Genomic DNA, 27746 nt, shown 5'->3' with positions numbered 1-27746 from the left:
CTTTCAAATAATGGTTATAACAGACATTTCCAAAGACTCAGAATATGTAGGTCTTTATTTCTTGTGAACTCTGTCATGCCTAACAATGATATGTGATAAACTCCCCTTCTCAAACTCCCACAGGAAGACCAAGTTTTAATTATAAATAAGAAATTGAGCTTTTTTTATTTTAGACTCAAATGGTGCTTAGCCAAGTCTCTTAGATCAGAGCCTTACCAGAACGTGGCATCACTATGCTCCCAGTGCTACTGCTGGTGGGCAAAGGTCGAGGTTCAGTAGAGGTGGAAGGCCCTGGACTGCTCTCCATGGCCACATCAGACACTGGAATATATTGTACAATTACTTCACACAACAAATTTAACATGTCAAAAGTAACATTAGTTAGGAAGAAGGGGGGTGGGGGGTGGATAAGAAAGATAAAAGGTAAACACAAGACAATAAAAACAGCTGTGGAATATGAAGTCTTAATTACCAAATGATTGTTCTCACGTAACAATTTCCCTTTTTTTTAAATTACCTTCCATGTCCGTTTCCATCTCTTCCCCTTCCTGAACAGTAGCGGGGCGCTGGATTTTTGGTTTAATGACAAATGGACACTCTTTCCTGCACAAGTCAACTTCGTGCTAATTAGAAGAGGGAAAAAAAAAAAAAAAAAAAAGAAAACGATAAGCCATGACAGCCACAGTACAATTCTCAATAAATGCAAACATAGCATACTGTATGCTGAAGCTAATCTAGTCTCTTACTAAAGCTCAACTGAAGTTTCAGAGAAATAATGAAAATAAATATAATGTGCAGAGAAATGGCAAGTTCTCCATGTTCTTCCATTATTTCTCTTTGTAAAGTAGCCACAAAAAAAAAAAAATAATAATAAATAAGTACAAATCCTGTGTCCTAGATTATGCTGCAGACCAGAACTGCTGCTTTGTGTGGAAGCAGCAGTATCTCTGCAGTGATCAGAAACCTCCCACTGAGACACGGTAAAAACACGAAGAGAGGTGCTTTCCTCCTGTTATCTCTCTCTTTTACCCCAGGCAATGAAAACTCCAAGTGATGCAATGTCAGTGGAGGAGTAAAGATGCTAAGCAGGATCAGGTATGGCACAAGACAAAATTATAATTTGAAGGGAGATTGAGGAAAAATATGCAAACTTGAAACTTGGAAACAATTGAAATATCCCAAAAAAGGGATACTATGTTCCGACTCACAGCTCAGATTCATAAACTAACTTTAAGTCAATATTTGTGATCATCTTTTAGGAGGAGAATGGGCATACAACTCACAGTACTTCAATCTTCAAAGTAAAAGGGGATGCCACAAAAAATGAAGAGATTTGGTACATTAAGTAATCCTCTGAATACAGATTTAATCCAAGATCATCATTCTACACCTAAAAATATAGTTAATCATAAAACAAAAAGGCACTACACTAGATGTAAAAAATAAAAAATTAGCTTTTTTCAGTCACCCCTATGTTCATACACACAGGCTTTACAGGCCTAATTGAGTTAGAGAGTTTACAGGCTTAAAAGGAAACAAAGAAAAAAAAGAAAAAAAAAAACACCACACACACACACACACACACACGGAGTGTTCAAGAGGGGGGATGAACAGCAGGAAAAATGCTTAACACCCCTAATCGTGTCTAGCGGCTGAGCATTCATGCATTCCAATGACCAGAAAGTTATTCTGGCCAAAGGAATCCACTAATGCTCAAACTCTTGACATGCCTAAACCCATGTGCAACACCGTTTTAAAGTGATACTAAAGGATCGTTTTTTATTTTTTTTTTAAACAAACATGTCATACTTATCCTCCACTGTGCAGCTCGTATTGCAGAGTGGCCCCGAACATCCATTTCTGGGGTCCCTCGGTGGCTCCTCCCCGTATTAGATAACCCCCTTGGAGACACCACCGGCCCTGCCCCCCGCATCATTGGATTTGATTGACAGCAGCGGGAGCCAATGGCTGCGCTTCTATCCAATCAAGAGCCAGGAACCCGTGGAGGGAGTGAGCCTTTACAACCCCTTTAAGCATGTTTTTAAGCAGTGTTTCCCCTGCCAGGAGTTTTGGAACTCATAGGGGCTAAACCGAGATATTGGAATCAGAATTGGGGATGGAAAACCTCTAACAGAAAATCGCCATGACCAAGGGGAAAGACAGGAGGGTAAATCTGATGTATCAGAGAAAGACAAAGAAATCACTGACAGGGGGAAACTTAAGAGAAATGTTGAAGCAAACCAGCAATCCACCAAAATAACTGGGGAAAGAAAAAAAACAAAAAATGGGTGTAACTACAGACCAACAACTGATAAAGTCAACAGAAGGAAAAAACAAATTGCTAGACACAGACCCAACGAAAAACAAACGTTTATGGGAAGCTTGGACAGCATAAGTTCAAAATAAGACTAGCTGGTCCAAATAAGAAAGGGAGGAAGTCCAAGCCTTGTACTCCTAAACCCTAGCAGCTGAGAGAGAAGATCCCATATGAGTAAAAGGTTACTTAGACCAGTGGTTCTCAACCTCAGTCCTCAAGTACCCCCAACAGGCCATGTTAGCAGGTTTTCCTTCATCTTGCACAGGAGCTTTAAATCAGGAGTCAATGGCTTGGTATTTTGGACAGCTATTTTATCTAAGAGAAATTTCCAAAACATGGTCCAGTACTTGAGGACTGAGGTGGAGAACCAACGACTTGGACAACTAATCTTGTAGTAACATAGAAAAGTAGAGAGCTCTTACGACATAACATCCTAAAGAGCACCCCCCACATCTCAGACCCCCAGCTGGGAGTATACTCCTAATTGTAGATCTGGAGCTTTCTCAGTAGAGAAATGGGATTGACTGGTAGCAAAAATCAAAGGGACCAATAGTAACCGCGGATAGAAAACTACCCATTAAAAAGGTATGATTTAAGTCCAAGTGGGGAATGTCTGTCAAAGGCAAGTTCATGTGAAGGGAGGAAAAAAAATTTCCAGGGAGTGGGAAGCGTAACAAAGACTGAGAAGTAGTGGTGCCCATGAAAGCCATCATATCAGAAGACTGATGGACAGCTGAACAGGAAAATATGTTAGGGGTTTAGCATGAGAGCTTCAGAGGGTGAGCCGAGTATACAAACGCTGGGAAGAAGTACCCAGAAACACAGCTGGATAATCAAGCACACCTTCAGCAATAGAGGGAAGAGCAGAGCGGAAAGCCTTAGATACTTCCACAAACCTTCTGCATTGAGGCCGGAGCGTGCCCTGTTCACCGGTGGTGTTGCTAATGAAAATGTTAAGAGCAGGTCCGAACAGATGCAATCCCTCAAAAAGCAGCCAAGGATCAGAGGCAAAACTTGGCCAGAGATGGTGCCAGGGTGAGCTTAAAGCATCTGCAGGATGTTGGTTTATCTAGTATCCCACAGAAAGAACCATCTTAGAACCAGTGGAAAATCTGGGCTGATGTCACCCACAGCCACTGGTGTATCTAATTGGCTGCTTTGTGTTATGTACACCTGCAAAAAAGATTCCACATTTTCTAGCAGAACTTTATGAGGTAAAGTCCCATCCCCCCCCCCCAACACAATTACCCATGAAGGAAATATTTTCTACTTATTGACCGAACAAAATATGGATGTTGCAAAGTCATTTAAAATAAAAAATAAAACTGGCCTGGTCACTGTTCTTACCTCCAAACGATAAATAAATATGGACAGCCCGCTGTGAGACTGAAAGGCTGCCATATCAAGGTTGGTAATGAGGTCCACAACCCTGACAGCACGCGTCACAAATGTGATCTGGTCCTGTTCGTCTCCTAGGAACTTTATCACCTAAGAAACATGAAGCCAAAAGAGAAAAGTACAGAGCTCTTAGCAACACAGCAACTGCCAGCATATTGGCAAGTTGCTGCCATGGTGACAATGGCATCAAAAAATTCTATTAAAAAAATAAAAATTCAAGCACTCATTACACATTACATAAATGCAATTTTACAGACTTTTTTCCTTCCTGTTCCCACTTAAACCCCTATCTAGACAAAAAAAAAAAAAAAAAAAAAAAAACACTAGCCAGGCATAAGATCTTTGAAGACAGGATTATTAAAAAAAATATTGGTGCAGTAGGGTGGTAAGTGCATAGCAACCATCTTGAAGATCAAGAGCACCTTTATTAATCCCTTTCTTCTTTGTTTTAGCACTAGCAGCTGACGTGTGGCTAATGAATCGCAATCCCCACTGTCGCTGACAGCTTGGGTCACCACAGACGAATAGGAACCAGGGTGCTACCCAAACATGAGATTAATTCAGAGATGACCTAGTAATCACACACAGGAAGGTATCCTCCAAAAATAGTTAGTGTTCCTGACCTTGTTGCTTTGTAACCCCACCGTCTCCCTGGGTATTTATGCCTTGTTAATTATTGTACTTTCTTTAGGTCTTTTGTTAAAAAAAGGTGTACGAAATAAGGACTTTATAGGTCCTAAACAAATATTTTAAAAACTGAAATAAAAAAACAAAAAACAAAAAAAAACAACAACTTTCACGTTAAAAAAAAGTATACCAACACATAAAAGGGCTGAAGAACACAATAAAACTTTTTAAGAAGTGTCTTTTTTTTTTTTTTTTTAACAGAAATAAGTACCTTTAAAAGTGCTTCCATCATGCCACAGGAAACCAATGCCTCCCCACCAGCATCATAACTGGCTAGATGATACAAGAAGGAAAAGAGAGCTGTGGCAAATTGGTGAGGATATGGCTCCATGGTAGGGTCTGCAAAAAAAAAAAAAAAGTCACAGGCAGAATTAATATTGTGTAGATTCAAACCATACATTTACCCAAAGCTGAAAATGATACAAACATTATATACCAACAGTTATCAATAGTACATTACACTGTTGGCCATTTTAAAACACAGTTTTCATGAATGCATAGGCAAAGTCATATGCAGGACAAAACCTGTACCACTTAGACATAGTGGATGCTGAACGCAAGACCCTGCCTTCCTAGGAAAGCACTAAAAAGACGAAGCAAGGCCCATTTCACATGGGTGTTCAGTCTAGATCCATCTGTCAGTTTTTCACATGGATCCAGACTGAACCACGATACAGGTCTATAAGTGGGCAGATAAACAGCTAACGTCCAAATTAGTTATAACAGAATGAATGTAAAGGGTTTACACGCGTTTCACTTATGTCCGTTTTTAGGCAAGAAACTTTTGTTTATACTTTTGTCACCTCTGATAGCCTTTGCAACAAAGAAAAAAAGCTGAGTTAGACTTACTGGTCCTTTTCTGAGAGTCTTCCAGAACAACCCATGAGACCTATGGCTCCACCTACTAGGACAGGAAACACGTTACCCCCACCAGATAAAAGGGCAGTCCTCCAGGACCCATGTCAGTATTCCCAAGAACCATAGGATCCCTGTAAAACATATGCATAATACACATAACTTCAGACAAAACCAGGTGGGAATCTGGCTGTCCTGGAAGACTCTCTCAAAATGAGTTACCGGTAAGTCTAACTCAGTTTTTCTCTAAGCGTCTTTCAGGACAGCCCATGAGACTATGAGCCAGAACTTACCAGTCTAGGGAGGGAAAACTGTCTGAAGGACCTTACGAACAAACGCCTGCTCCTGAGCAGATAGGAGATCCAGGCGATGTTTAATGAAGGTTGAATAACTGGACCATGTGGCAGCCCTGCAAATTTGTTCCAGTGAGGCACCAGCCCTCTCAGCCCAAGACGCAGACAAGACTCTTGTTGAGTAAAATTGCATTTGCATAAAATTGTAAAATTGCATTTATGTAATGTTTAGTATCTGAGTGCTTGAATTTTTATTTTTTTAATAGAATTTTTTGATGCCATTGTCACCATGGCAGCAACTTGCCAATATGCTGGCAGTTGCTGTGTTGCTAAGAGCTCTGTACTTTTCTCTTTCGGCTTCATGTTTCTTAGGTGATAAAGTTCCTAGGAGACGAACAGGACCAGATCACATTTGTGACGCGTGCTGTCAGGGTTGTGGACCTCATTACCAACCTTGATATGGCAGCCTTTCAGTCTCACAGCAGGCTGTCCATATTTATTTACCATTTGGAGGTAAGAACAGTGACCAGGCCAGTTTTATTTTAAATGACTTTGCAACATCCATATTTTGTTCGGTCAATAAGTAGAAAATATTTCCTTCATAGGTAATTGTGTAACAGTAACAAAAGGCGGAGGAACTTCCCTAATTTTGTAAGTTTCTGAGATAGCTTGCTTTATCCATCTAGCCAATGTGGCTTTAGATGCACTTTCCCCTTGTGTGTTCCTAAAAAAAGAGGACAAACAAGGCATCAGTTTTTCTAAAGGTCTTGGTGACCTCAAGATAGACGAGGAGAATGCTTCCGTTTTAAAATCTAAACTTTTTCTTGGTCGCCCTGTGGCGAACTACAAAAGGTTGGCAGTACAATGTCCTGAGATCTGTGGAATGTACTGGCCACCTTAGGCAAAAAAAAACCTGGATCAGTTCTTAAAACTCCTCGATACTCCAAAATTGTGAGGAAAGGTTCCCTCACTGATAGGGCCTTTAACTCACTTACCCTACGAGCTGAGGTAATTGCTACAAGAAAAATTGTTTTTAATGTAAGTAACTTAACTGAAATATCCTCTAGGGGCTCAAAAGGAAATTCAACCAGCGTTTGAAGCACCAGGGACAGGTCCCAAGTTGGACAACTTCTCACCACTACTGGCCTGGCCCTAGAAATTGATTTGAAAAATCTAGCTGTAGTGGAATTTTACAGGAGAGAAAACTGGAAGAAAACACTGATAGCTGCCGCCTCTACCTTTAAGGTACTAACTGAAAGACCTTTGTCGACACCCTCTTGAAAAAATTCCAAAATTGAAGGAACATCATGAGTTAATCTTTGATTTTCAGATAACCACAAGTTACATTTTTTCCAAACCTTGGAATATATGGCTCTAGTGACTGGTTTTCTGCAATTTACCAGAGTCTTGACTACTTTGAAGAAAAGATACTGAGTGCCCAAGGGTTCTCTGACAGATACCAAGCCATAAAGCTCAAGGAAACCACCTGTGGGTGTGACACTGGACTCTGCGATAGTAAGTCTTCTCTCTTCGGAAGAATCAGTGGAGGCTCCGATACCAGAGTCTGTAGCAGGGGAAACCATGGCCTCTTGGGCCACAAAGGGGCGATTAGGATAAGATCTGTTTCTTCTAGAAGAAACTTCCGGAGGACTTACGGAATAAGTCTGATCGGTGGGAAGGCGCAACAGAGGCCGAATGGCCACAGATTCGCCAGAGCATTGATCCCTGATGATTGATCTGCTGGATTCAGAGAAAAGAACTTCTCTGTCTTACGATCGTTCTGATTTGCGAACAGGTCCACTTCGGGACATCCCCATCTGTCGATGAGATCCATAAAGACTTCGGGATAAAGGGACCAATTGTTTCAATCTACCCGGTAGCGGCTAAGATAATCTGCCAGTTTTATGTCCCCTTCAGGTGCACTGCTGTAATTTAGGCTTGTTTCCCTTCTGCCCATGATAAAATCTCCTGGGCAATAGACTGAAGTATCCAACTCCTCGTACCTCCCTGTTTGTTGAGGTATGCAACTGTCGCAATATTGTGGGATAGAATCTGGAGATTGTGACCCCTGATTTCCGTCTGAAATGTCTGCAAGACTCTTTGAACCGCTAGAAGCTCTCTTTTTAGGTTACCAGAAAAGAAAGGTTGTCTCTCTGGATTTTCCCATTCCAGTTTGATAGTATCAAGAAGGGAACTATGCACTGGAAAAACTCTAGGACTTTTTCTTATGCAAACCCTTGTACATAAGATCATGTTTAGACAATTGTACCTCCTCCTCTTCCAACTCAAGTGTTGTATAGATATCCTTTAATAAGTCATCAACATCTTCTAAAGATAACTTAAACCTCGAGCCCCTTGTGGATTCTCTATGCCCGAGCCCTGTATATTCCCCTTCCGGAGAAGAACGGGTAGATCTGGGTTCAGCCTCAGAGTCTTCACTCTCTGCAATCTGCTGTGGAGCGCTACCAACCAAAGCCCTAATTGGAGACGGACCCTATGTTTTTCAGGAGGCTGAAGCTTGTCAATTAGAGTTTTAAATGAGCTAAAGGTAGACGCCAGCTCATCTCTAACAGAAGTCAGCATTTTCTGACAGGAGGCTACCGGGTCATCCTTTACCAGGCCTTCTATACAGGTGCGGCAAACTGCTTTGCTCCAAGCGGAGCTCAATTTGTTTCCGCAAACCGCACATTTCCCTTTTGGTGGCTGCGTTTGGGACTTGTCCTGGGTCTTGGCCTGCAAGACAAAATAAATGACCCATAATGTAATCTTAAGCCACCCATCACTCCGTAACACCTCGTGCAGGAGAGAGGAAAATGTCCCCTTACACCCATTTCTACAGAGGTGGGGGGGTGAGGGAACACTCACAAGGAGAGCAAGGAGGTTGACAAAACACTCAAGGCTTACCTGTGAGGTGCTGGTGTTGGAGACCGTATCCGCTGCCAGCGAAGGTACTGCAGAAGGATCCATCCTGCCCCTCTGTTAGTCCACAGCCTCTGCTGCTTCTTCACCATTTGAACACCAGCAGCCAGCGTCCCCTGTTCGCGCAGTTTATGGAGACCGGAACCAGCGTCTCCGGCGCCCGATGATGACGTCATATGCCCCGGAGGTGACCCTCAATGGATACTTCCTGTGGGCCAGCTTGGAGCGCAGTATCTCCACCCCCTCGAGCGCCACAGCTTCCTCTTTCCCCTGCACATACAAGCCACGCTGTCAGCGGGGAAAGGATACCGTGCTGCTATGCAACCCGCGCTATGGGGCCCGACATCACCGCAGTCTTGGCCCTCTCAAGGGACTGAGAACAGGGAACAGCAGCAGTACAATCAGCTTCCCCAGAGGAGATGCTGCTTCTGGCAGAGGAGAAAGGTCAGTGATACACCCCAAACAGCCATAAGAGCACCTGCTCATGTCACCAAGGGGACCAGGTTCCAGGAACATGTTACCCTCTGCCCGAAGAAAACACTAATAACCGACGAGGTCTGGAGGACCGTATCTGGTGGGGGGGGGGGGGAAACGACATTATTACTGTCCTGGTAGGAGGAGCCCTAGGTCTCATGGGCTGTCAATGGAAGATGCTTAGAGAAAAAGCTATGAAGACTGATGTAAACTGAACTGAAGTGCAAACTGCTGTAAACTGAAGAAACCTGAACTGAAAAGAAAATGTGCAAACTAATATAACTGATAGAAAATTGAATCAATTTTTTTCTTTGAAAAAAAACGTGACTAAATGAATGATGCTCATGTGAAAGAGAACCAAGGGTGGTAGTCAACATTCCTTTTTACTGCCTCTTAAAGCTGAGTTCCACTCATTTTTATGTTTATTAAGTCTGCAGCTACAACAAGATAACTTGCACTTAAGCTGCCTAGTGGGAGCAGGTACCTGTCAAAACTAAGTACCTGCCATAGCAGCTGGCCAGTCCAGCACTAGAATCCAACAGAGAAAATATAAATTAGCAGCTAGCATCAACCTATAAAAGATCTAGAAAATAAAAAAAAAGGAAAAAACCTATTAAGTGGTGATCCTTTAAAGATTTTCAAAAACACATACCATAATCACTACATTAAAGACTTACATCTTCTTTGGTATGCTGGAAGAGTTATAGCAACCTACATTTACAAAAACCTTCATGATTGCTTTTATTTGCGCATCCCACACAGTCGGTGAAGGTCAATTGGTAACATTTGACAACTGATCCCTTTAAAGACAGTATTCCACTTTAATAAAATTGTAGGATCAAAAATAAAGTATAAAATCTCACCTATCATAGCTTGAATGCAGTTTCGAACTAGAACAGGAAGGAAGCCATGGTAAGAGGCAGTTCCAGTGCAATCTATGATGCTGCTTAGTTTGGGTGTTCTTTCCAGGTGTACTATAGAGGTCAGTGTTCTTAGAGATGCAGCTTTAATGTCCTACAAAAAAAATAAAAAAAATAAATAAAAAAAATAAACCACACCACCTTATTAAAAGCTGTACACAAACAGCAGTGACTTGCACAAATATTTTCAGGAATATAATAACTGGAGACACACACTATCATACACATTAAACCAGAAGCTTGGAAAGAAGATCATACCATTAGCTGCTTGTCTGTTATCTGTAACACATCCACCAATTCCTCTATTAACCCATTGTAGAGGATACTGTTTGCCGATTCTTGCAATGCATTGGAATAAACTGCAAGGAAAGAGAGTTTAAGTCTTGGCCTAAACTTTTGAAGATTTCTACCAGTATGCTTTCAAAAGGCTCCACAATATGTTTAAAATGGAGAGAACAGACATGCTTCTCAAAAGTCCAATCCATTCACTAACTTCTAGGTCACACAGCAGAGGATGAATGTGTTTACTTTCCTGGAAGTGGTCTGAGGCCTAAGAGCAGGGATTCATTCTAAGAGGTTTGTACACTCAAAGCAAAAGCAAATACACTTTAGCTTTAAGCACTTTTCACACTAGATATTTTTTTTTAAATAGTCTGGGTATGTATATGTTACAGGCAATGTGTGAAATCAGATAATGTGTTAAATGGAGAATTTCACACATTGCCTATAATATATACACCAAAAAAATTAACATATATTATATACACACACACACACACATAGATACATACATCTATACACACAGTATCTTACAAAAGTGAATACACCCTTCCCGTTTTTGTAAATATTCTTTTCTATCTTTTCATGTGACAACACTGAAGAAATGTCACTTTGCTACAAAGTAAAGTAGTGAGAGTACAGCTTGTATAACAGTGTCAATTTGTTGTCCCCTCAAAATAACTCACATTAACATCTAAACCAATGTAAACAAAAGTAAGTACACCCCTACGTGAAAATGTCAAAATTAGGCCCAATTATCCATTTTCCCTCCCTGGTGTCATGTCACTCGTTAGTGTTACAAGGTCTAAGGTGTGAATGGGGAGCAGGTGTGTGAGATTTGGTGTCATCACTCTCATACTGGTCACTGGAAGTTCAACATGGCAGCTCATGGCAAAGAACTCTCTGAGGATCTGAAAAAAAGAATTGTTGCTCTACATAAAGATGGCCTAGGCCAGTGATGGCGAACCTTGGCACTCCAGATGTTTTGGAACTACATTTCCCATGATGCTCAACTACACTGCAGAGTGCATGAGCATCATGGGAAATGTAGTTCCAAAACATCTGGGGTGCCAAGGTTTGCCATCACTGGCCTAGGCTATAAGAAGATTGCCAAGACCCTGAAACTGAGCTGCAGCATGGTGGCCAAGACCATAGAGTGGTTTAACAGGACAGATTCCACTCAGAACAGGCCTCGCCATGGTCGACCAAACAAGTTGAGTGCACGTGCTCAGCATCATATCCAGAGGTTGTCTTCGGGAAACAGACGTAGTAGTGCTGCCAACATTGCTGCAGAGGTTGAAGGGGTCAGTGGTCAGACCATACGCCGCACACTGCATCAAATTGGTCTGCATGGCTGTCATCCCAGAAGGAAGCCTCTTCTATGGATGAGGCACAAGAAAGCCCACAAACAGTTTGCTGAAGACAAGCAGACTAAGGACATGGATTACTGGAACCATGTCCTGTGGTCTGATGAGACCAAGATAAAACGTATTTAGTTCAGATGGTGTCAAGTGTGTGTGGTGGTAACCAGGTGAGGAGTATAAAGACAAGCGTGTCCTGCCTACAGTCAAGCATGGTGGTGGGAGTGTCATGGTCTGGGGCTGCATGAGTGCTGCTGGCACTGGAGAGCCACAATTCATTGAGGGAACCATGAATGCTAACATGTACTATGACATACTGAAGAAGAGCATGATCCCCTCCCTTCAGAGAGTGGGCCGCAGAGCAGTATTCCAACATGATAACCACCCCAAACACACCTCCAAGATGACCACTGCCTTGCTAAAGAAGCCGAGGGTAAAGGTGATGGACTGGCCAAGGATGTCTTAAAACCTAAACCCTATTGAGCATCTGTTGGGCATTCTCAAACGAAAGGTGGAGGAGCGCAGGGTCTCGAACACCCACAGCTCTGTGATGTCGTCATGGAAGAGGACTCTAGTGGCAATCTGAAGCTCTGGTGAACACCATGCCCAAGAGGGTTAAGGCAGTGCTGGAAAATAATGGTGGCCACACAAAATATTGACACTTTGGGCCCAATTTGGACATTTGCACTTAGGGGTGTACTCACTTTTGTTGCCAGCGGTTTAGACATTACAGTGTTACTAAACCCACAACAGTAAAATCAGTCAGTATATGCAGCATAGCATGCTTGTTATACTCACTGTGGAACTTAAGGGGTTAATTCTCTGCATTGTGTAAAAATGCTGTTTTATCCTGTATGCACAGATCCTGCCCCTCCTGCACTGTCTATCTGGGGAAGGCCAGCTAACACAGGCAGAGTAGCAGACCTGAATATGTTCAGTTGTGTCTTTTATGCTGGAGAGAACAGTTTCTTGTTCTCAGAGAAAGCCAGGTCACAGGATATTGACATCACACATGTGGGTGCGTATACAGGCTGCAGTGAAAATCACCTCCTTCATGAATTCTCAGCACTGAAAAAACTAGTTTATGATGTAGCCGTGGTATACAGATCATCCAAAAAGGTATATAGTGGCAGTTATTTTAATGTAAAAAGAATATTTATAAGCTGTGGGAGGACGGATGAACTATTTTCATATTACTGAGTTTAGTAACACTTTAATGTCCGTGGCGAGTTATTTTGAGGGGGACAGCAAATTTACACCGTTATACAAGCTGTACACTCAATACTCTGAATTGTAGCAAAGCGTCATTTCTTCAGTGTTGTCACATGAAAAGATATAATAAAATATTTAAAAAAATGTGAGGGGTGTACTTTTGGGAGATACTGTATATGTGCGAGAAAGAAAAAGAGAAAGAAAAAGAGAAAGAAAAAGAGAAAGAAAAAGAGAAAGAAAAAGAGAAAGAAAAAGAGAAAGAAAAAGAGAAAGAAAAAGAGAAAGAAAAAGAGAAAGAAAAAGAGAAAGAAAAAGAGAAAGAAAAAGAGAAAGATACACACACACTATATATATATACATACACACACACACACACACACACACACACACACACACACACAATTTCAAAACAATGTTTACACATGCCTATTATCTACAAGGTTTATACTAACTATATTTACAGGCAGCGTTTGAAGTTCATAATTTTATACACGCTATAGAATGCCTGATTTCACACATTGCCTGCAAGGTAAAAAAACACAATCCTTCTACAGCTAGGATTAAACCCTTGTAACCCCTTTGTATAGTTCCTGCAATTTAGCAAACACTGCCTTCTTTAAAAAATATCACATACTTCAGAGCTAAAGCTGCACTTCTGGAATCGGCACAAATTTTGATAAGCAATATAAATATATTCTTAAACAAATAGTAAATAGGTTACTATAACTTTTGAAAATGGACTCCCATGAGATCCTTTTAAAAGCGGTTTAAAAAAAATGCAATAGCCAAAAACATGATCCATTTAATGCATTTTGGGAAATCCATCTGCAGGCAGAATGTTTCCACTGAGCCAATTCGGCTTTAAATCCCAACTCCAGGAAAATCTAAAAATTTACTCCAGCAGTGGGGCTCCCCCGGCACTGGATGATATATAAACTGCATGCTATGTCTAGAGAGGTACAGTGCTGGCAGTGTTACGTGCCCATCTCTACACTCCAGCACTCTCTTCCTCAGCCCAAAAACTCCAGTCCGTAGGCAGAGCCTTGGCATTATGTACAATACCAAGACATTAACCCTGCATTGTAAGCTGAGGCTGAAGTGCAACTGTTGTTGGTCTCAGCTTACAGAGGTAGCTGCATTGAAGCGATTTCAGTGCTGGAGGGACATTGCTGGAGCGAGGAGTAAGGTATTTTTCCCCTATTCCTCTACCCTCAAGACAGAACAAGCCTTTAACCTTTGTAGTTTAGAGGGCCTCAAGGCAAGGGTGGCTTTTTTTTTTTTTTTTTTAAAGTGATGGTTAATTTTTACTGAAAAAAATTGGATTTTTAAAACATTTTACCTGTAAAATCCTTTTCTTTGAAGTAAATCATGGGACACAGAGCCATAGTAGTTACTATGTGGGTTATAGGCCACCTTCAGGTGGTGACTGGCACGCCCCAAGATAAAAAGTGCACTCCCTATATAACCCCTCCCACTACTGGGAGTACCTCAAAGGAGTATACCAAAGGAGGGAGGGACCTCTGTGTCCGGTGATGTACTTCAAAGAAAAGGATTTTACAGGTAAGCTGTTTTAAAAATCCTATTTTCTTATCGTACATCATGGGACACATAGCAATAGTAGTTACTATGTGGGATGTCGCATAGCAATGCCAACTGAAGGGAGGGAGACACAACAAAAAGTAGGGCACTAAGACTAGAGGACTAATACTGCAGCCTGCAGTACCCTTCGCCCAAAGGCGGTATCCTCATGACCTTTTACACCTATTTGATAGAATCTGGTAAATATATAGACTGAAGACCAAGTTGCGGTCTTACAGATTTGAGCCATAGAGGCTTGGTGATGCACTGCTCAGGAAGCACTAACATCCCTAGAGGAGTGCGTTTTGATTTGAGAGGGTGGAAACCACCACTTAACCATGAGCTTGACCGATTACTTGTAGAATCCATTTAGAATAGTAGATTTCAATGCTGCCTGTCCTCCTCTAGGACTTTCAGGCAACATGAAAAAAAACATCCGTTTACCGAATCTGAGCAATCACCTTTAAGTAGACATTGACTGCTCTCACCACATCAAAAAAATGTAGTGATTTTTCTTCCAAAGAACAGGGTTCTGTAAAAAAAGATGGTAGAACAATATCCTGGTTTAGATAAAAACCTGATACTACCTATGGTAAAAAGTTAGGATGAGGATGCAATACTACCTCATCTTTGTGAACAAAAATATGGCTCTTTACAAGAAAGAGCAGCCAATACTGATACCCTTCTTGCAGCAGATATGGTTACCAGAAAAAATTGTTTCCAAAGGAATATGTTGTATCGGCCCAAAAAAGTCTGTTTTGTAATGCCCACAAAACTAAATTCAAGGGTCCAGGGGTTACTTAACTGGAGATTAAGCAGAGTTACCCCCTGAATAAAGTTGTGGACCAAAGAATCGAAGCAAGTGGTCATTGAAATAATTCCGATAAGACCGAGACCAGTCCTTAGAAAGCACTCAAGGCCAGCTTTATTTCTCAACCCATCTGCAGAAAGAAATCAAGGACTCTACCTAAACTTATTTCCTTGGGTGGAGCTCCTGGTCTCACACCAGGAGACATATGTTTCCCAGACTCCATAATATATAACCATGGAGGCTGGCTCTGCATAAACCAAGGTAGAAAACTACCAAACCTGACAGCCCATGCTTCTTCAGAGTGTGGGCCTCAAGAGCCAAACCGTTAAATTTATCATTTGTAAGGTAGGATGGAACTTCGGACCTTGCGAAAGAAGGTATAGCCGTGAGGGTGGGCCCTACTGCCATCTCGAAGATTTCCTGGACCCCACTGGGGGTCTCAAGAATCAACGACTTCCTTTCCTGCTTGATACTGTGAAGAAGTTGTGGATGCAGGTCAAATAGGAGGGAATGTACAAATCAGTGAGAACCGACTCCATGGAAATAGCAAGGCATCCGTTCTGCATGCTAGCAGATCCTTTATTTTTGACACAAAGTTGTCGATCTTTTTTGTTAATCCTGGACGCAAAAAGATCTATGTCTGGGATCCCTCATCCTTGATATATTGACTGGAAGATATTGGGGTGAAGGAACCTTCCAATTTTCTAGTCCTAGAATGAAAACTGCCGACAAAGTACATTGTTTTCTTCCCAAGATAGGATAAGATTTATCTTCTTCTGGGACGCACAACTTCTTGTGCCTACTAGTGATTAATATAGGCCATTGCTGTGGCATAAACAGATTGACATCTAGAAGGACAATACCTTAAACTGAATGTTCAGGCCCTCAGAACCAAGTGTTCTGCCTGAATTTTTAAAATGTTAATGGCCAAGGCCATTTCTGATCTAGGCCACTTCTTCTGGATAGCTGCCTCTTTCAGGACTGCCCCCCAACCTAAACAAAAAAGGTTGGCACATGTTGATACTATTTCCCGGGTAACTGAAAGAAAGATTTTTCCCTTCGCAGATTTGTGGATGTTAACCATGAATTGAGGCTCCGGCGCACCCAGTCTACAGCACCTGGTATTTCCAGGTGGTCTTTCATCCGGGTACTAACCAGGCCCGACCCTGCTTAGCCTCCAAGATCGGACGAGATCGAGCGCTATCAGGGTGATGTGGCCGAAGGCTTTGGAGTCAGACACATTGGGAATATAGAGCTTGAATTCTGTTTCAAGACGATAGGATACTAGAATGAGATTGAGCATAAAGAACGGCCTCGAATGAAGCCACTATCTTTCCCGATAACCTCACGCAAAGTTGAATAGGAGAAAAACATCTTGCTTCGACTACCTAGATCAGTCCTTTATGGCGCGCTGATCTTAGCCTGGGGTACAAATACCCTTTCTTGGGTGTACCTATGATCAGACTCAAGTATTTTCTTTTTGTTTTAAAGAAGATTCCTCCTAGGTTGAGAATCCGACCTAGATATTCCAGATAGTTGAATGTGGTGACCACACTTTTGGTCTAAGCGGGCTACCGACTGGTCTAACAAGAACAGATCGACTAGGTAAACCATATTCGTTATACTTTGGGCCCTCAATCTGGATAGAAAAGGAGCCAGAACCTTGTACTCGAGGTGTAGCAGCTAGACCATAAAGCAGAGCTACACACTGAAAAAGAAGATTTTCCACTTTGAAAGAAAATATTACTAGTGAGCGAGGAAATAGGCATATGGAGATATGCATCTTCATGCAAAAAGGCAAAAGGGGTATCTTTCTTTTGCTAGAAATTCTTTGGATATAACCAAAATATCCCCAGATAGTTGTCTTACTACAAAAAGGGAAGACTAGCCAGGAGCTTCTTCCATGACGCTTAGCGAAGGTGCAATCTATCATAGCAACTATTACAAACATAAAGCTGCCTCCTGCACCTGTTAAAACTGGTTTCTCAACGATTAACCAATTACTGTCAGCACAGACTGAGACACTCAACCTGTCAGAGAAAAAAAAAAGTGGGGTTTTTTAATAGGAATTCCAACCTTTTATCCATTGGATCCCTAAGTATTTGAGTAATGTCTGCCGGACAAGTCAAACTTACTCACAAAAGATATAGTAGCCTTAATTGCTGGTATACCCCGCTTAGTGAGTGAATTTTCTCTACATAGGATAAAGTGTGAAAACTTTTTAGAATGGAAAATAATGCTCATCTGGGCGATTCACCAGATACAAAAAAATTTTCCCAACAAGAATGGACAGGAAAAAGCATGCACAGCTTGAGGAGGCTTTAGCGAACCCAAAGGGTACATAAATGTGGAGCGGATCATTCAGCAAGAAATTGTACCATCAATCTTACAGATTGTGAAAGCTGACTCTCCCGCAATTGACACCTTAGAAGAGGAGTCAGCCTCACCACGGTTGCTCAGTCTGAGGGTCTTAGGAAAATGGGAGAGAACCTGTCGCATCTTGACCATACTGGGATGCGATTAAAGTCACTAAACTTCTTTTAAAAACCTACCATGGCTGAGTAAAAAGAGTAAAATGAACAGGGGCTGCAATGTTGAAAAAGTTGCAAACATTTCATGGTCCCGATGCTCACACTGACCAGCCACCCCCTCTCAGGGGAGGATGCCATTTGAAGAGTAGGATTTCCAGAGTTTGAGGGAGACCCTTTTTAGCTCCTTTTTTGGAGGTGTTTCAACCCTCCCCCCCTTCTGAATATAGCCCGATGCACAAAGCAGAGGTACTACCAGAAGAAATCGCATCCATTGCTTGAGAAATAGTCAGCCACTGCTATTGATGCACGCTCAGATTGAGGCAAGAGTAAATGTGTCAAGAATGCTTGTGTCACCAACCTCTTTCATGCCCCTCTATGCTCTTGTGTCCCTCCGCAGCTTGCAGCAATAACACTAGTGCTTTTAAAAACACTCTTTCCTGCGCTGGGCACTGAAGGATGCAAACTCTGCCCCCTCTCCTCTCTGTCAAACAGAGTTTTCCCGCATGAGCACGGGCTCTGATCCTATGGGATCTTATAGAGAGGGGAAAAAAGGTGAGGAGAGCCTGGAAGCCCCCCGGGTAGTGCTTAGTGCTTCCTCTTGAAGAGGGGTAGCAAACAACACAGGTGAGGGCGTCTGGTGGGGAGGAAAACCCCCCCAGACTTACCGGGGGTCTGATGCTGCTGGAGGAAATCGAAGCTGCTGCTCCAGACACAACATGAGCTCTCTGGAGGAAGCGTGAGCAGGCATGTGCTCTATACAGCCAAGTAGTGACACATAAGCACGACAACATTTACTAACTTAAAGGAGACATTCATAAGAAAATTCAAAAATTTCTTAGAAAAACTCCACTAATCTTTCCCGCCGCAGGGTTTTCTGTTGTAAAACCAACAGACCCGATCTTCACCCTTCACGGTGGGTTCCGTTAAACCTTCAGGAGTCGGGGATCCTCGAGGAAACCCACAATTCTGGACCTGTAATAGCACCACCGCCAGTAAAACTTTATGGCCATACCACCAAAAGTACTCGATCCTGGGGTCCAGGCTCTCTAAAAAAAGAGGCCCGGGTACCATTCAATTCGGCCTAAAAGACACTTTGAATGGATCCGGCTGCATGGCTAGCCCCAGCAAGGATTGCTCCAGTGGAGTTCAGCACAACACACCTTAACTCCTGACCAACACCGTAGATACTGGGGAAAAAAACGGAGATACTCCCAGTAGTGGGAGGGCACTTTTTATCCTAGGGCATGCCAGTGTCCATTACCTGAAGGTGGTCTATAACCCACACATAGTAACTACTATGGCTCTGTGTCCTGTGATGTACGGTAAGAAAAGACTTTACAAACATGTTACACTTACCTGCCCTGTGTAGTGGGATTTGCACAGGGCAGCCTGGATCCTCCTCTTCTTGGGGCCCCTCCCTCCTGTTAAGCGCCCCCCACAGCAAGCAGCTTGGTATGGGTGCACATGAGCCAAGTCACAGTTCCGTGAACATTCAGACATGGAGCTGAGGCCCAGGCACCTCTCTCTCCTGATTGGCTGACTGGCAACAGCGGGATGTAATGCCACTGCTGCTGTGTCTCAGCCAAACAGGAGGCAGAGTCTCGGATGGCAGGGACACTCGTGGAAATCACTGGACAGATATGGGGCTCCGGTAAGTATTAAGGAAGCTGCTACACACAGAAGACTTTTTATCTTATTGCATAGAATGCATTAAAATGAAGAAAAAAACCTTCTGAATTTACAACTCCTTTAATATTCCTAGAGTTGGGCTTTATAAACATAGTAGATACAATCATAAGAATAGAATGCTTAATTCCACAAAAGATATTGAGGACTTCTGCATAACTGAATGGAAAGACAAATGCTACATACCTAGTATAGAAATAGCATGTAGTCTTGCTTGTACTGCTTGTAATCTCTTCTTGTGATTAGAAAAACCATGTGCCAGTCGTATGTGGGTGAATAAAAGCATCTACACAGTAAAGGAATTAAAAAAAAAAAAAAAAAAATTTAACAAAAAACAAACAAACATTCTCAAAACAAACATCAGAACTATGCTTAAGAAGTTTGGGATTTAGAAGAAGAAAAAAAAAAAAAGACTCACCAAGGTGGATGCAGCATCAATCTGATGCTGCATCTGTTCCCTGTCGGCTCTGCACGGTGAACAAAGATCAAAGATCCCTGATCGCTCAGTTCTCAGCATTCTTTTAGCAGCGAGCCAGGGACAGTCAGTCTCCGCCTCTTTGCTCTGCCCCTCCCGCACTCACTGGAGTGGCCTCTTTAGGCTTAAAACTAGTCACAGGAGTGCAGAATTAACTGTACTTCTGTGACCCATAAGGGAAACATAGCTAAAATAGCTTTGGCTATACTTCTCCATTAAATTAGCAATCCCCGGTCCCAAGCAAAGCTGGAGCCTATCCAAGGAATAATCGCTGACATTAAGTTTCATCTGTAACAGGTGCAACTTGGCGTCAATCTGAAAAATCAATAGGGTCATCTTACACATGCTATGTGGTCCTGGGAAGACTTTCATTCCCAAAGTGTTCACAGCAGGGGTAAGCAACCTGGGACCCTCCAGCTGTTGTGGAACTACATTTCCCATGAGGCATTGCAAGGCTGGCAGTTACACTTACTCCCAGAGGCATGATGGGACTTTTAGTTCTTCAACAGCTGAAGGGCCCCAGGTTGCCTACCCCTGGTTTAGAGAAATCAATTTGCTGAAATTTAAATGCCACAAGCCAAGGAGAAAGAACGATACCAATTTTCTGAAAATACATTCTACCTGTTTGTCCTTGGGAATGCTGTGCAATTTAGTGAGGGACTCCATGATCTCTGAGGGACTTTCAGAAATCTAGAAAGCAAAAGCACTCATTAATATCAGGTATTACAATTGTAGTCTCTTGACAGAAGCTACACAAAGTTCTGGTTTGTTACCTTATCAAGTTCTTCTATGTGTATATAATGTAGTGTGTTACTGGACGTCTGAAACAAGATAAAAAAATATTATCCTCATATTTTTCATCTGCTAAAACAAGCTATACACCAAAGCAAGCAAAATCTAGAGAACAACCAGAGACTAACCCTTTTTTCAACTTTCACTTCGGACCCGGGTTCTGCATAAAATTCAAAATGTAGAGTGGTGGCGCTGGGGGGATATTTCTATAGAAATACACGATAAAAAGATTACAAAAATAAAATCTAGAACATGAGCGTGGCTGAATTATAATTGTACTAATATATATATATATATATATATATATATATATATATATATATATATATTTTTTTATATATATATATATATATATATATATATATATATATATATATATATATATATATATATATATATATATATATATATATATATATATATATATATATTTTTTTTTTTTTAAATAAATATAAAAAATACCCTCCTCTGATGTGCATTCACATGCACAGGACAGGGTCTATTTTTGTCCATTTACACATTAAAAAGGAGGTCATCAAGATTGACAGAAATGGCAGGCTATTCCAATGCCGATTCTAAAAATGTTAAAGTATAACTAAAGGCTAATTTTTTTTTCCCCCCAATTTGGATAGAGCGTAGAGGGTTTAGAATACTTCTCAGTTTTTATTGCCGTCTGTGACCCCATTAGAGAGATTCACCCTCTCGATTTGTCCTGTTAACCAATATCATTGAAAGTGAAAGTAAAAGAAAATCCCAAATTTTGGGTTGTCCCTAGAAAAGTAAGAGGGGAAATCTTCCAAATGGGGACACTAGTACTGGTGACCTGGGGGTCCCCAAGAAATTCCATTAATTTGCAGGGATTTCCTCTCACTTCCTGTTTGACTATGGGACACAGATGGCGAAAAAAAAAAAAAAAAAAAAAAAAAAAAAAAAATCTGACAGGGGTTATAACTCTTCCTTACTATATCCAAAATGAAAAAAAAAAAAAAAATGTTGCCTATAGTTCTACTTTAATTTGCCAAATGGGCAAATGTTTATGACTGAGAAATTGGGTTATCTGAAGGTGTCTGATAATCACATGAATATTCCAAGTAGCCTGTCATCTACACAGTCTGACCTCTGTTGTGCTATGGGATCCAATAAATGCTAATCTCTCTCTAAATCAACAGGAGGAGGCTAAGATTCGAACCGTGTATGTACAAGCTGAATGTACCAAGTTGATCGATCAACTCGGGCACAACCAGCATGCAGGGTTTTACCTGTGATTATCAATAGCAGCTGCTATAGCTGCTAGCAGGGACGACTTTCCCCACTAGAAGTCAATGGCCCGGAAGGAGGGAGTCCCGTATCAACACTGTCTGTGTAGATGGGGGAATCCAGTGAATGTCTTTACTGCAACCAATGGCTGTAGTAAAGAAATAAGCTCCGTATATGGTGGCCTTATTAATCACTCATACACAAACATAGTATTCACTTCATTCATTTTCCTTCAGCTCATTATTTTTGGTAAATATGTACCGTAGCATAAATAGTTCATATTTACCATTTCCAGCCAGAAGGTGGCATCCACTCTTTTTAGACAAACCATAAATGAAATCACTGAATTTAGAGTTTTTCCTAAAATAAATCTCCCCACCTCCCAGAGCCCTGGCATCCTGGTCTAATACCCTTGTTCACATTCCACATTTGCATCACAGTCTCATTCATTCCCAAGGATGGACATGTATCCAAGTCAGCCTCCAGTAGTAGCTCTGAGTACAATTTACTCAAAGAATCAATGCATGAAGTATTGTAAGGAGGCAGATGGAACCATGATGGAACAGAGATTGAAAAGGTAAATGTTAGAGCAGGTTGCCTGCACTTGGGGTGGATAAATATTTAAAAAAAAAAGTAAAAACTGAGCATAGGTGAGATTGTCCTTGAAAGCAAACCTAAAGCAGACAGAATAACTAGAAAACTATACAATTTTGGTTTTCTGAACTCTCCCCATACGTAGTCATTTCTAAACACGCCTCTAAAACACTTATGTATAGACACCAAATAGAAAAAAAAAAAAACAAAACAAAAAAAACACTGCTTGTTTTACATTCAATTCCTGGTTTGCTGGGCAAACCATCATTGAACTGAGTATACAGTATTAATGGCTTTCTATTTTTACCATTTGAATGTTGACAGCAGTTTTATTATTATGCCTTATTATACTAAATGGTGTGGTGATGGCCACAGAAAGCAATCACTTTTTCCTCCCAGTCAGTTCACTTTACATATCTTTCAGATAGACCAGCTTGAAATATATGTATCTGCAGTAAAGATCTTACCGACATCTGCATGTCTTTGCAGCATTCCGCAAGACCAAAGCCGTTTTCCTTCCCTCCCCAGCTCTGAAACAAACAAGATGCAGAACAAGTAAGTAGTCAACGTTTTTTTCCCTCTATGTACATTAATGCTATGTGAACATAGGTTACACAAGGAGCTCACCTCAGCTAGATGCTGGAGTCGCGATAATAACGGCGTTCTCTTCTCGGAAGCCAAACGTGTGATATAATTAGATCTTTTACTGAAGACATAGAGAAGGTTTAGCACAGCTAATACCACTTGCATGTCAGAAGAGGCGAGCAATGTTGTTAAGTGCTGAGGACAAAAAACAAAAAACAGTGTCAGTATATTTAACACATTTTCTGTTAGCCTTTATAACGTAACTGGAAAAACTGTAGCATTTTTCTGCAATTGAGACAGTCTCTCATGCACCAAAAATTTCTGTATTTGTGCCCATTGAACCTGCAATCCTGAGGAAGACTTTTGGAATGGGTTGCAATAAATTTACAATGCATAATCAAAAAAGTTTAGGGACAGTTTTGATGGTGTCACAATGCTACTTCAGAGCAGCTTGAAGGGGAAATGTATGAATTAGCTGCCATATATAGAAAATACTGGTTCTTGTTGTGCTCTGCCCTCCATTTACTCCACACTTAAAATGATGGAAGCACTCCTTACTGCACACAAGTGCTCCAGGTCATTGAGAAATCTGTATAATAATCACAGTTCCTCCTGTTGTGTATAAAAATGAAGGAGTGTGTTAGAGCAGTATTAAAGGGGTTGTAACGTCAGAAGGTTTTCTTTTTATCTTCATGCATTCTATGGAGCACAGAAGAGGGACCCGAGAAGAGAAGGATCTAGGCTGCTCTGTGCAAATCCACTGCACAGGGCACGCAAGTATGACAGGTTTGTTATTTTTATATAAAACACAAGACTTTACAATCACTTTAAATCCAAAAGCCAACATTATATTGCAGCTTACCAATTATTAGATGTGATGGCTGCATTAGCTTCTTTTTAGGCTTCCTTCTATTTTCATCTGGTGATCCAGCCAGTTTTTCAATAGCAAAGCCCCCTCTCAGTTACAGGAATGATACAGACCATTTAAACACCGACAGGTGATTTCTCCAAAAAACGGAAAAAACTGTTTGCTTTAACAGATTAAAAAGTATTAGCTGGAGTCCAGCTTCAATTTGTTTGTGTATTTAATTCTGCTAGTACTTCTAACTCTGCCCCCCCCGACTAAAAGTGCTATTGCCACCTGTGCTCACTTATCTAAAGTGCAGTTTGTGTAATACAGGAGATGCATTACTGGCCAGATCATCAAGGGGCAAAAAAAAAAAAAAAAGCCTAAAAAAAGAAAATATAACTACAACAGCCACTACATCTAATGATTGCAATAGATTACATTTTTGATTTTGGGCTTAATACTGCTGTCACTAGAAAACACTGGCTGGGCTGCATAGAGGTTGTAGGAAGTCCCGGGAGAGGTAGATGGTGCACTGCAATAATTCTTGCGAGATATTTCCCAGTCTGCCCATACCAGAAAAGCAACAGATTTTGTAGAAAACACCTTAGGATGCTAAATCTGAGTGCATGCAAACCTAGCACTGGCCAGCGTTATGGAGCCAGTTCACTGGTGTTATGCATGCAACATCAACCAGAAGTACCAATTATATTTCTTGGGGCTCCAGTGGCAAATTGCTGCTGCAGGGAAATTAAGATGGCAGCTTTTGGCACTTCCTATAAAAAGGCAGCAATAAAATATACATCCTCAACCAGAGTGAAAACGTTAAGAAAATCTGTCACAATTTTGACAGTGATCCCCTTGCCGTTTTTTTTCTTCCTGTCCAGGATGCATTTGCCAAAAAAGAGGAGATTGGAAATCCCCTCAACGACAACACTAAGCATTTAAAACTAGACAGAAATCTGCTTCTATCCCTTCCTTTCTCTATATTAAAAAAAAATAAATAAAAAAAATAAAACAAGGGTTTAATTCTCATACAAGGCACAAAACAAGCTTCAAAAAAATTTGCTTTTTAGCAATTCTATGAAATGGAGAAAAGGACCATTCAGAAGTCAATCTAGTCAGCTGGCAGAGATATTCTCATGCCTCAATATCAGACACTACAAAGTATTCAGTTTAAGATTTTGCTGCATGAAAAAGATTTCTCAGTAGTGACACCAAAGTAGCGTGCCAACTGACCTGTGAGTGATAAAAGTTTGTGCAAGATACAACAGAAGATTGAAAGCGACATATGATGCAGGAACATGTGAGTTCCATAATTTGTGGTACTTCAATACTGTATTGGATAGCACAGATTGTGAACATATACTACGTACGTATGCTCTGTTTTGCTAAGCTAAACATCCAAAGACTTTGGCTGCTTTCACACTGTGGCGTCGGCGGTAAAGCGCCGCTATGTTTAGCGGTGCTTTACCATCGTTTTTGGGGAGGTTTTCGGCCACTAGCGGAGGTTAAAACGACCCGCAAAGCGGCGATGCCTATTCATTTCAATAGGCAGGAGTGGTTTAGGACACGGCTCCTTCAGCGCTCCAAAGATGCTGCTTGCAGATGTTTTTTTTAACGTCCTGCCAGCGCATCGCCTCAGTGTGAAAGCACTCAGGCTTTCGCAATGAGACTTCAGGGGAGCCGTTTTTTCAGGCACTTTACAGGTGCCATATTTAGCCCAAAAGCGCCTAAAAAAAAAAAACGCCTCAGTATGAAAGGGGTCTTACGAAAGTCTTTTGGGAAACGCTATACAATGAAAACATACCTCAATGGAGCTATAGAGATGCCGAGAGAAGCTGTATTCAATAAGTAGAGCAGTGAAGTTGAGAACTGCCAGCAGAAGTGCTTTAAGCTGCTCCTTCTCAGGTCTGTCACACACCAGCATCCAAGACATATTCTCCACAGTCTGCCCAGCATCTGCTAGGATCCCATCAAAGCGATCCAACAGGTCCACCCAGTGATAGAGCTCACACTACAAATAAAACAGAAATTAATGAACTGGTAAAGATCAAATTTGATTCTTCTAAAATGTTTTTTTTTTAATCTAGTTTAGTTAAGTTAGTTGCATATCAAAAGACATTGTGCAGTGTACAACCACACTAGGACAAAACTTAAAATCAAAGGATTCAAAATTCATCTTCACCTAATTTACATTACAGCTTTTAATCAGCAACATACAAGTCATGAATGAATCTACCGAGAGGAAAGGTAAAGGAGGGAGGTAATGAAAAAAGAAAATGGGGGAGAAAGCAGGTAAAGAAACAGTAGTGGGGGAACCTCTCAGATGCAAAAAAATTAGTCAAAAATTACTGGTTGTAAGTGCTAGAAGCACAAAACCATGCAAGAAACCTGAAATAACCACATGGATGCTACACTGGACCAAAACGAAAAAGTGTTTTTAGAGATTTATTTACCCTAATGCTTTTTCTGCGTTAAGGTAAAACACCTTTTGTACACAAGATATTCTCCCCCCCCCCCCCGTTAACTTGGCTGAACCTTATCTTGACCCAGTGATGTGCCTGGGAGTAGTGCCTCTCTCACCCCTCACTGGACATGGACGCAGCAGTGGGAGGCATTGGCCTCCGCTGCTGTCAATCACAGCCTATGAGGCGAGAGCAGAGATGGGGCTGAGCTGCACTGTGTAGGTCTATGGACACACAGCATGTGGCTTGGGATTGTGTCCCCATAGAAAACAGCTTGCTATGGGGACACTTGGTATGGGGGAAGAGCCATGAGTGCAGACAGGGGACACCAGAAGGTGAGGATCGGGGCTGCTCTGTGCAAAGTCATGGCACACAGCAGGTAAAGTATGACATTTGTAATTATAAAATAAAAACATGTTTACCTTTACAATCGCTTTAACCACTTACCGACCGGCCACTGTATATATACACGTCATTACTTTGAAGATAGATATCTCGGTAACGGCAGCAGCTGCTGCCACAACCGAGGTATCCATCTTTAGAGCCAGCGGTTCTGTGTATGATAAAGGTGCTCTCTGCGGCGGATTCGCCGCGAGATCACAGTTATCGGCGGCGGTAGAGGTGCACACCCCCTCCCGCCGCTTAGCGGAGCCGTCGATAGCGGCGGAGGCTATCGGGTCCTCTCACTTCCTAGGTATAGAGACGAGTGAGGCTAAGATGGCCCCCACCCATCCATAACATAGAAGGGCGTTAAAGTCCAAATATGAGATCTGAGGACTTTTTGACCCCAGATCTCATATTTAAGAGGACCTGTCATGCTTTTTTCTATTACAAGGGATGTTTACATTCCTTGTAAATAGGAATAAAAGTGATACAAATTTTTTTTTTTTTTTTTAAGTGAAAAAATAAAGTAAAATAAATAAGAAAAAATATTTTTTTTTAAAGCGCCCTGTCCCGACAAGCTTGCACGCAAAAGCAAACACATATGTGAGTAGCGCCCGCATATGAAAACGGTGGTCAAACCACACATGTAAGGTGGCGCCGTGACCAGTAGAGCAAGAGCAATAATTCTAGCCCTAGACCTCCTCTGTAACGCAAAACATGCAACCTGTAGAATTTTTTAAACGTCGCCTATGGAGATTTGTAAGGGTAAAAGTTTGACGCCATTCCACGAGCGGGTGCAATTTTGAAGCGTGACATGTTGGGTATCATTTTACTCGGCGTAACATTATATTTCACAATATAAAAAAAAAAAATTGGGCTAACTTTACTGTTGTCTAATTTTTTTATTCAAAAACGTGAATTTTTACCAAAAAAAAAAAGTGCGCTTTTAAGACAGCTGCGCAAATACGGTGCAAAAAAAAAGTATTGCATTGACCACCATTTTATTCTCTAGGGTGTTCGAAA

General features: G+C 41.4%; 1 protein-coding gene and 1 pseudogene across 10 annotated transcripts in view; both read right to left on the bottom strand.

Moving 5' to 3' along the window:
* HUWE1 (HECT, UBA and WWE domain containing E3 ubiquitin protein ligase 1) overlaps positions 1–27746 on the bottom strand; it is a 233851-nt gene that overhangs the window by 142358 nt on the left and 63747 nt on the right. For all 10 annotated transcript variants that reach the window (XM_073600232.1, XM_073600238.1, XM_073600237.1 and 7 more), the window contains 13 exons: positions 25682–25888; positions 23067–23219; positions 22907–22969; positions 20717–20794; positions 20570–20617; positions 20418–20486; positions 19508–19607; positions 10122–10222; positions 9807–9957; positions 4614–4741; positions 3665–3805; positions 518–623; positions 217–321 (listed from right to left, as the gene is read on the bottom strand). In XM_073600232.1, the coding sequence (XP_073456333.1) occupies positions 217–321; positions 518–623; positions 3665–3805; positions 4614–4741; positions 9807–9957; positions 10122–10222; positions 19508–19607; positions 20418–20486; positions 20570–20617; positions 20717–20794; positions 22907–22969; positions 23067–23219; positions 25682–25888 (1450 nt within the window). The remainder of the gene's footprint in view (positions 1–216; positions 322–517; positions 624–3664; positions 3806–4613; positions 4742–9806; positions 9958–10121; positions 10223–19507; positions 19608–20417; positions 20487–20569; positions 20618–20716; positions 20795–22906; positions 22970–23066; positions 23220–25681; positions 25889–27746) is intronic.
* On the bottom strand, positions 16211–16329 carry LOC141109171 (5S ribosomal RNA; annotated as a pseudogene).

This window comes from Aquarana catesbeiana, linkage group LG09 (assembly GCF_042186555.1).
Source record: "Aquarana catesbeiana isolate 2022-GZ linkage group LG09, ASM4218655v1, whole genome shotgun sequence".
NCBI classification, from domain to species: domain Eukaryota; kingdom Metazoa; phylum Chordata; class Amphibia; order Anura; family Ranidae; genus Aquarana; species Aquarana catesbeiana.
The sequence above is the reverse complement of the archived record's forward strand: the minus strand, read 5'-3'. Positions and strand labels throughout refer to the sequence as shown.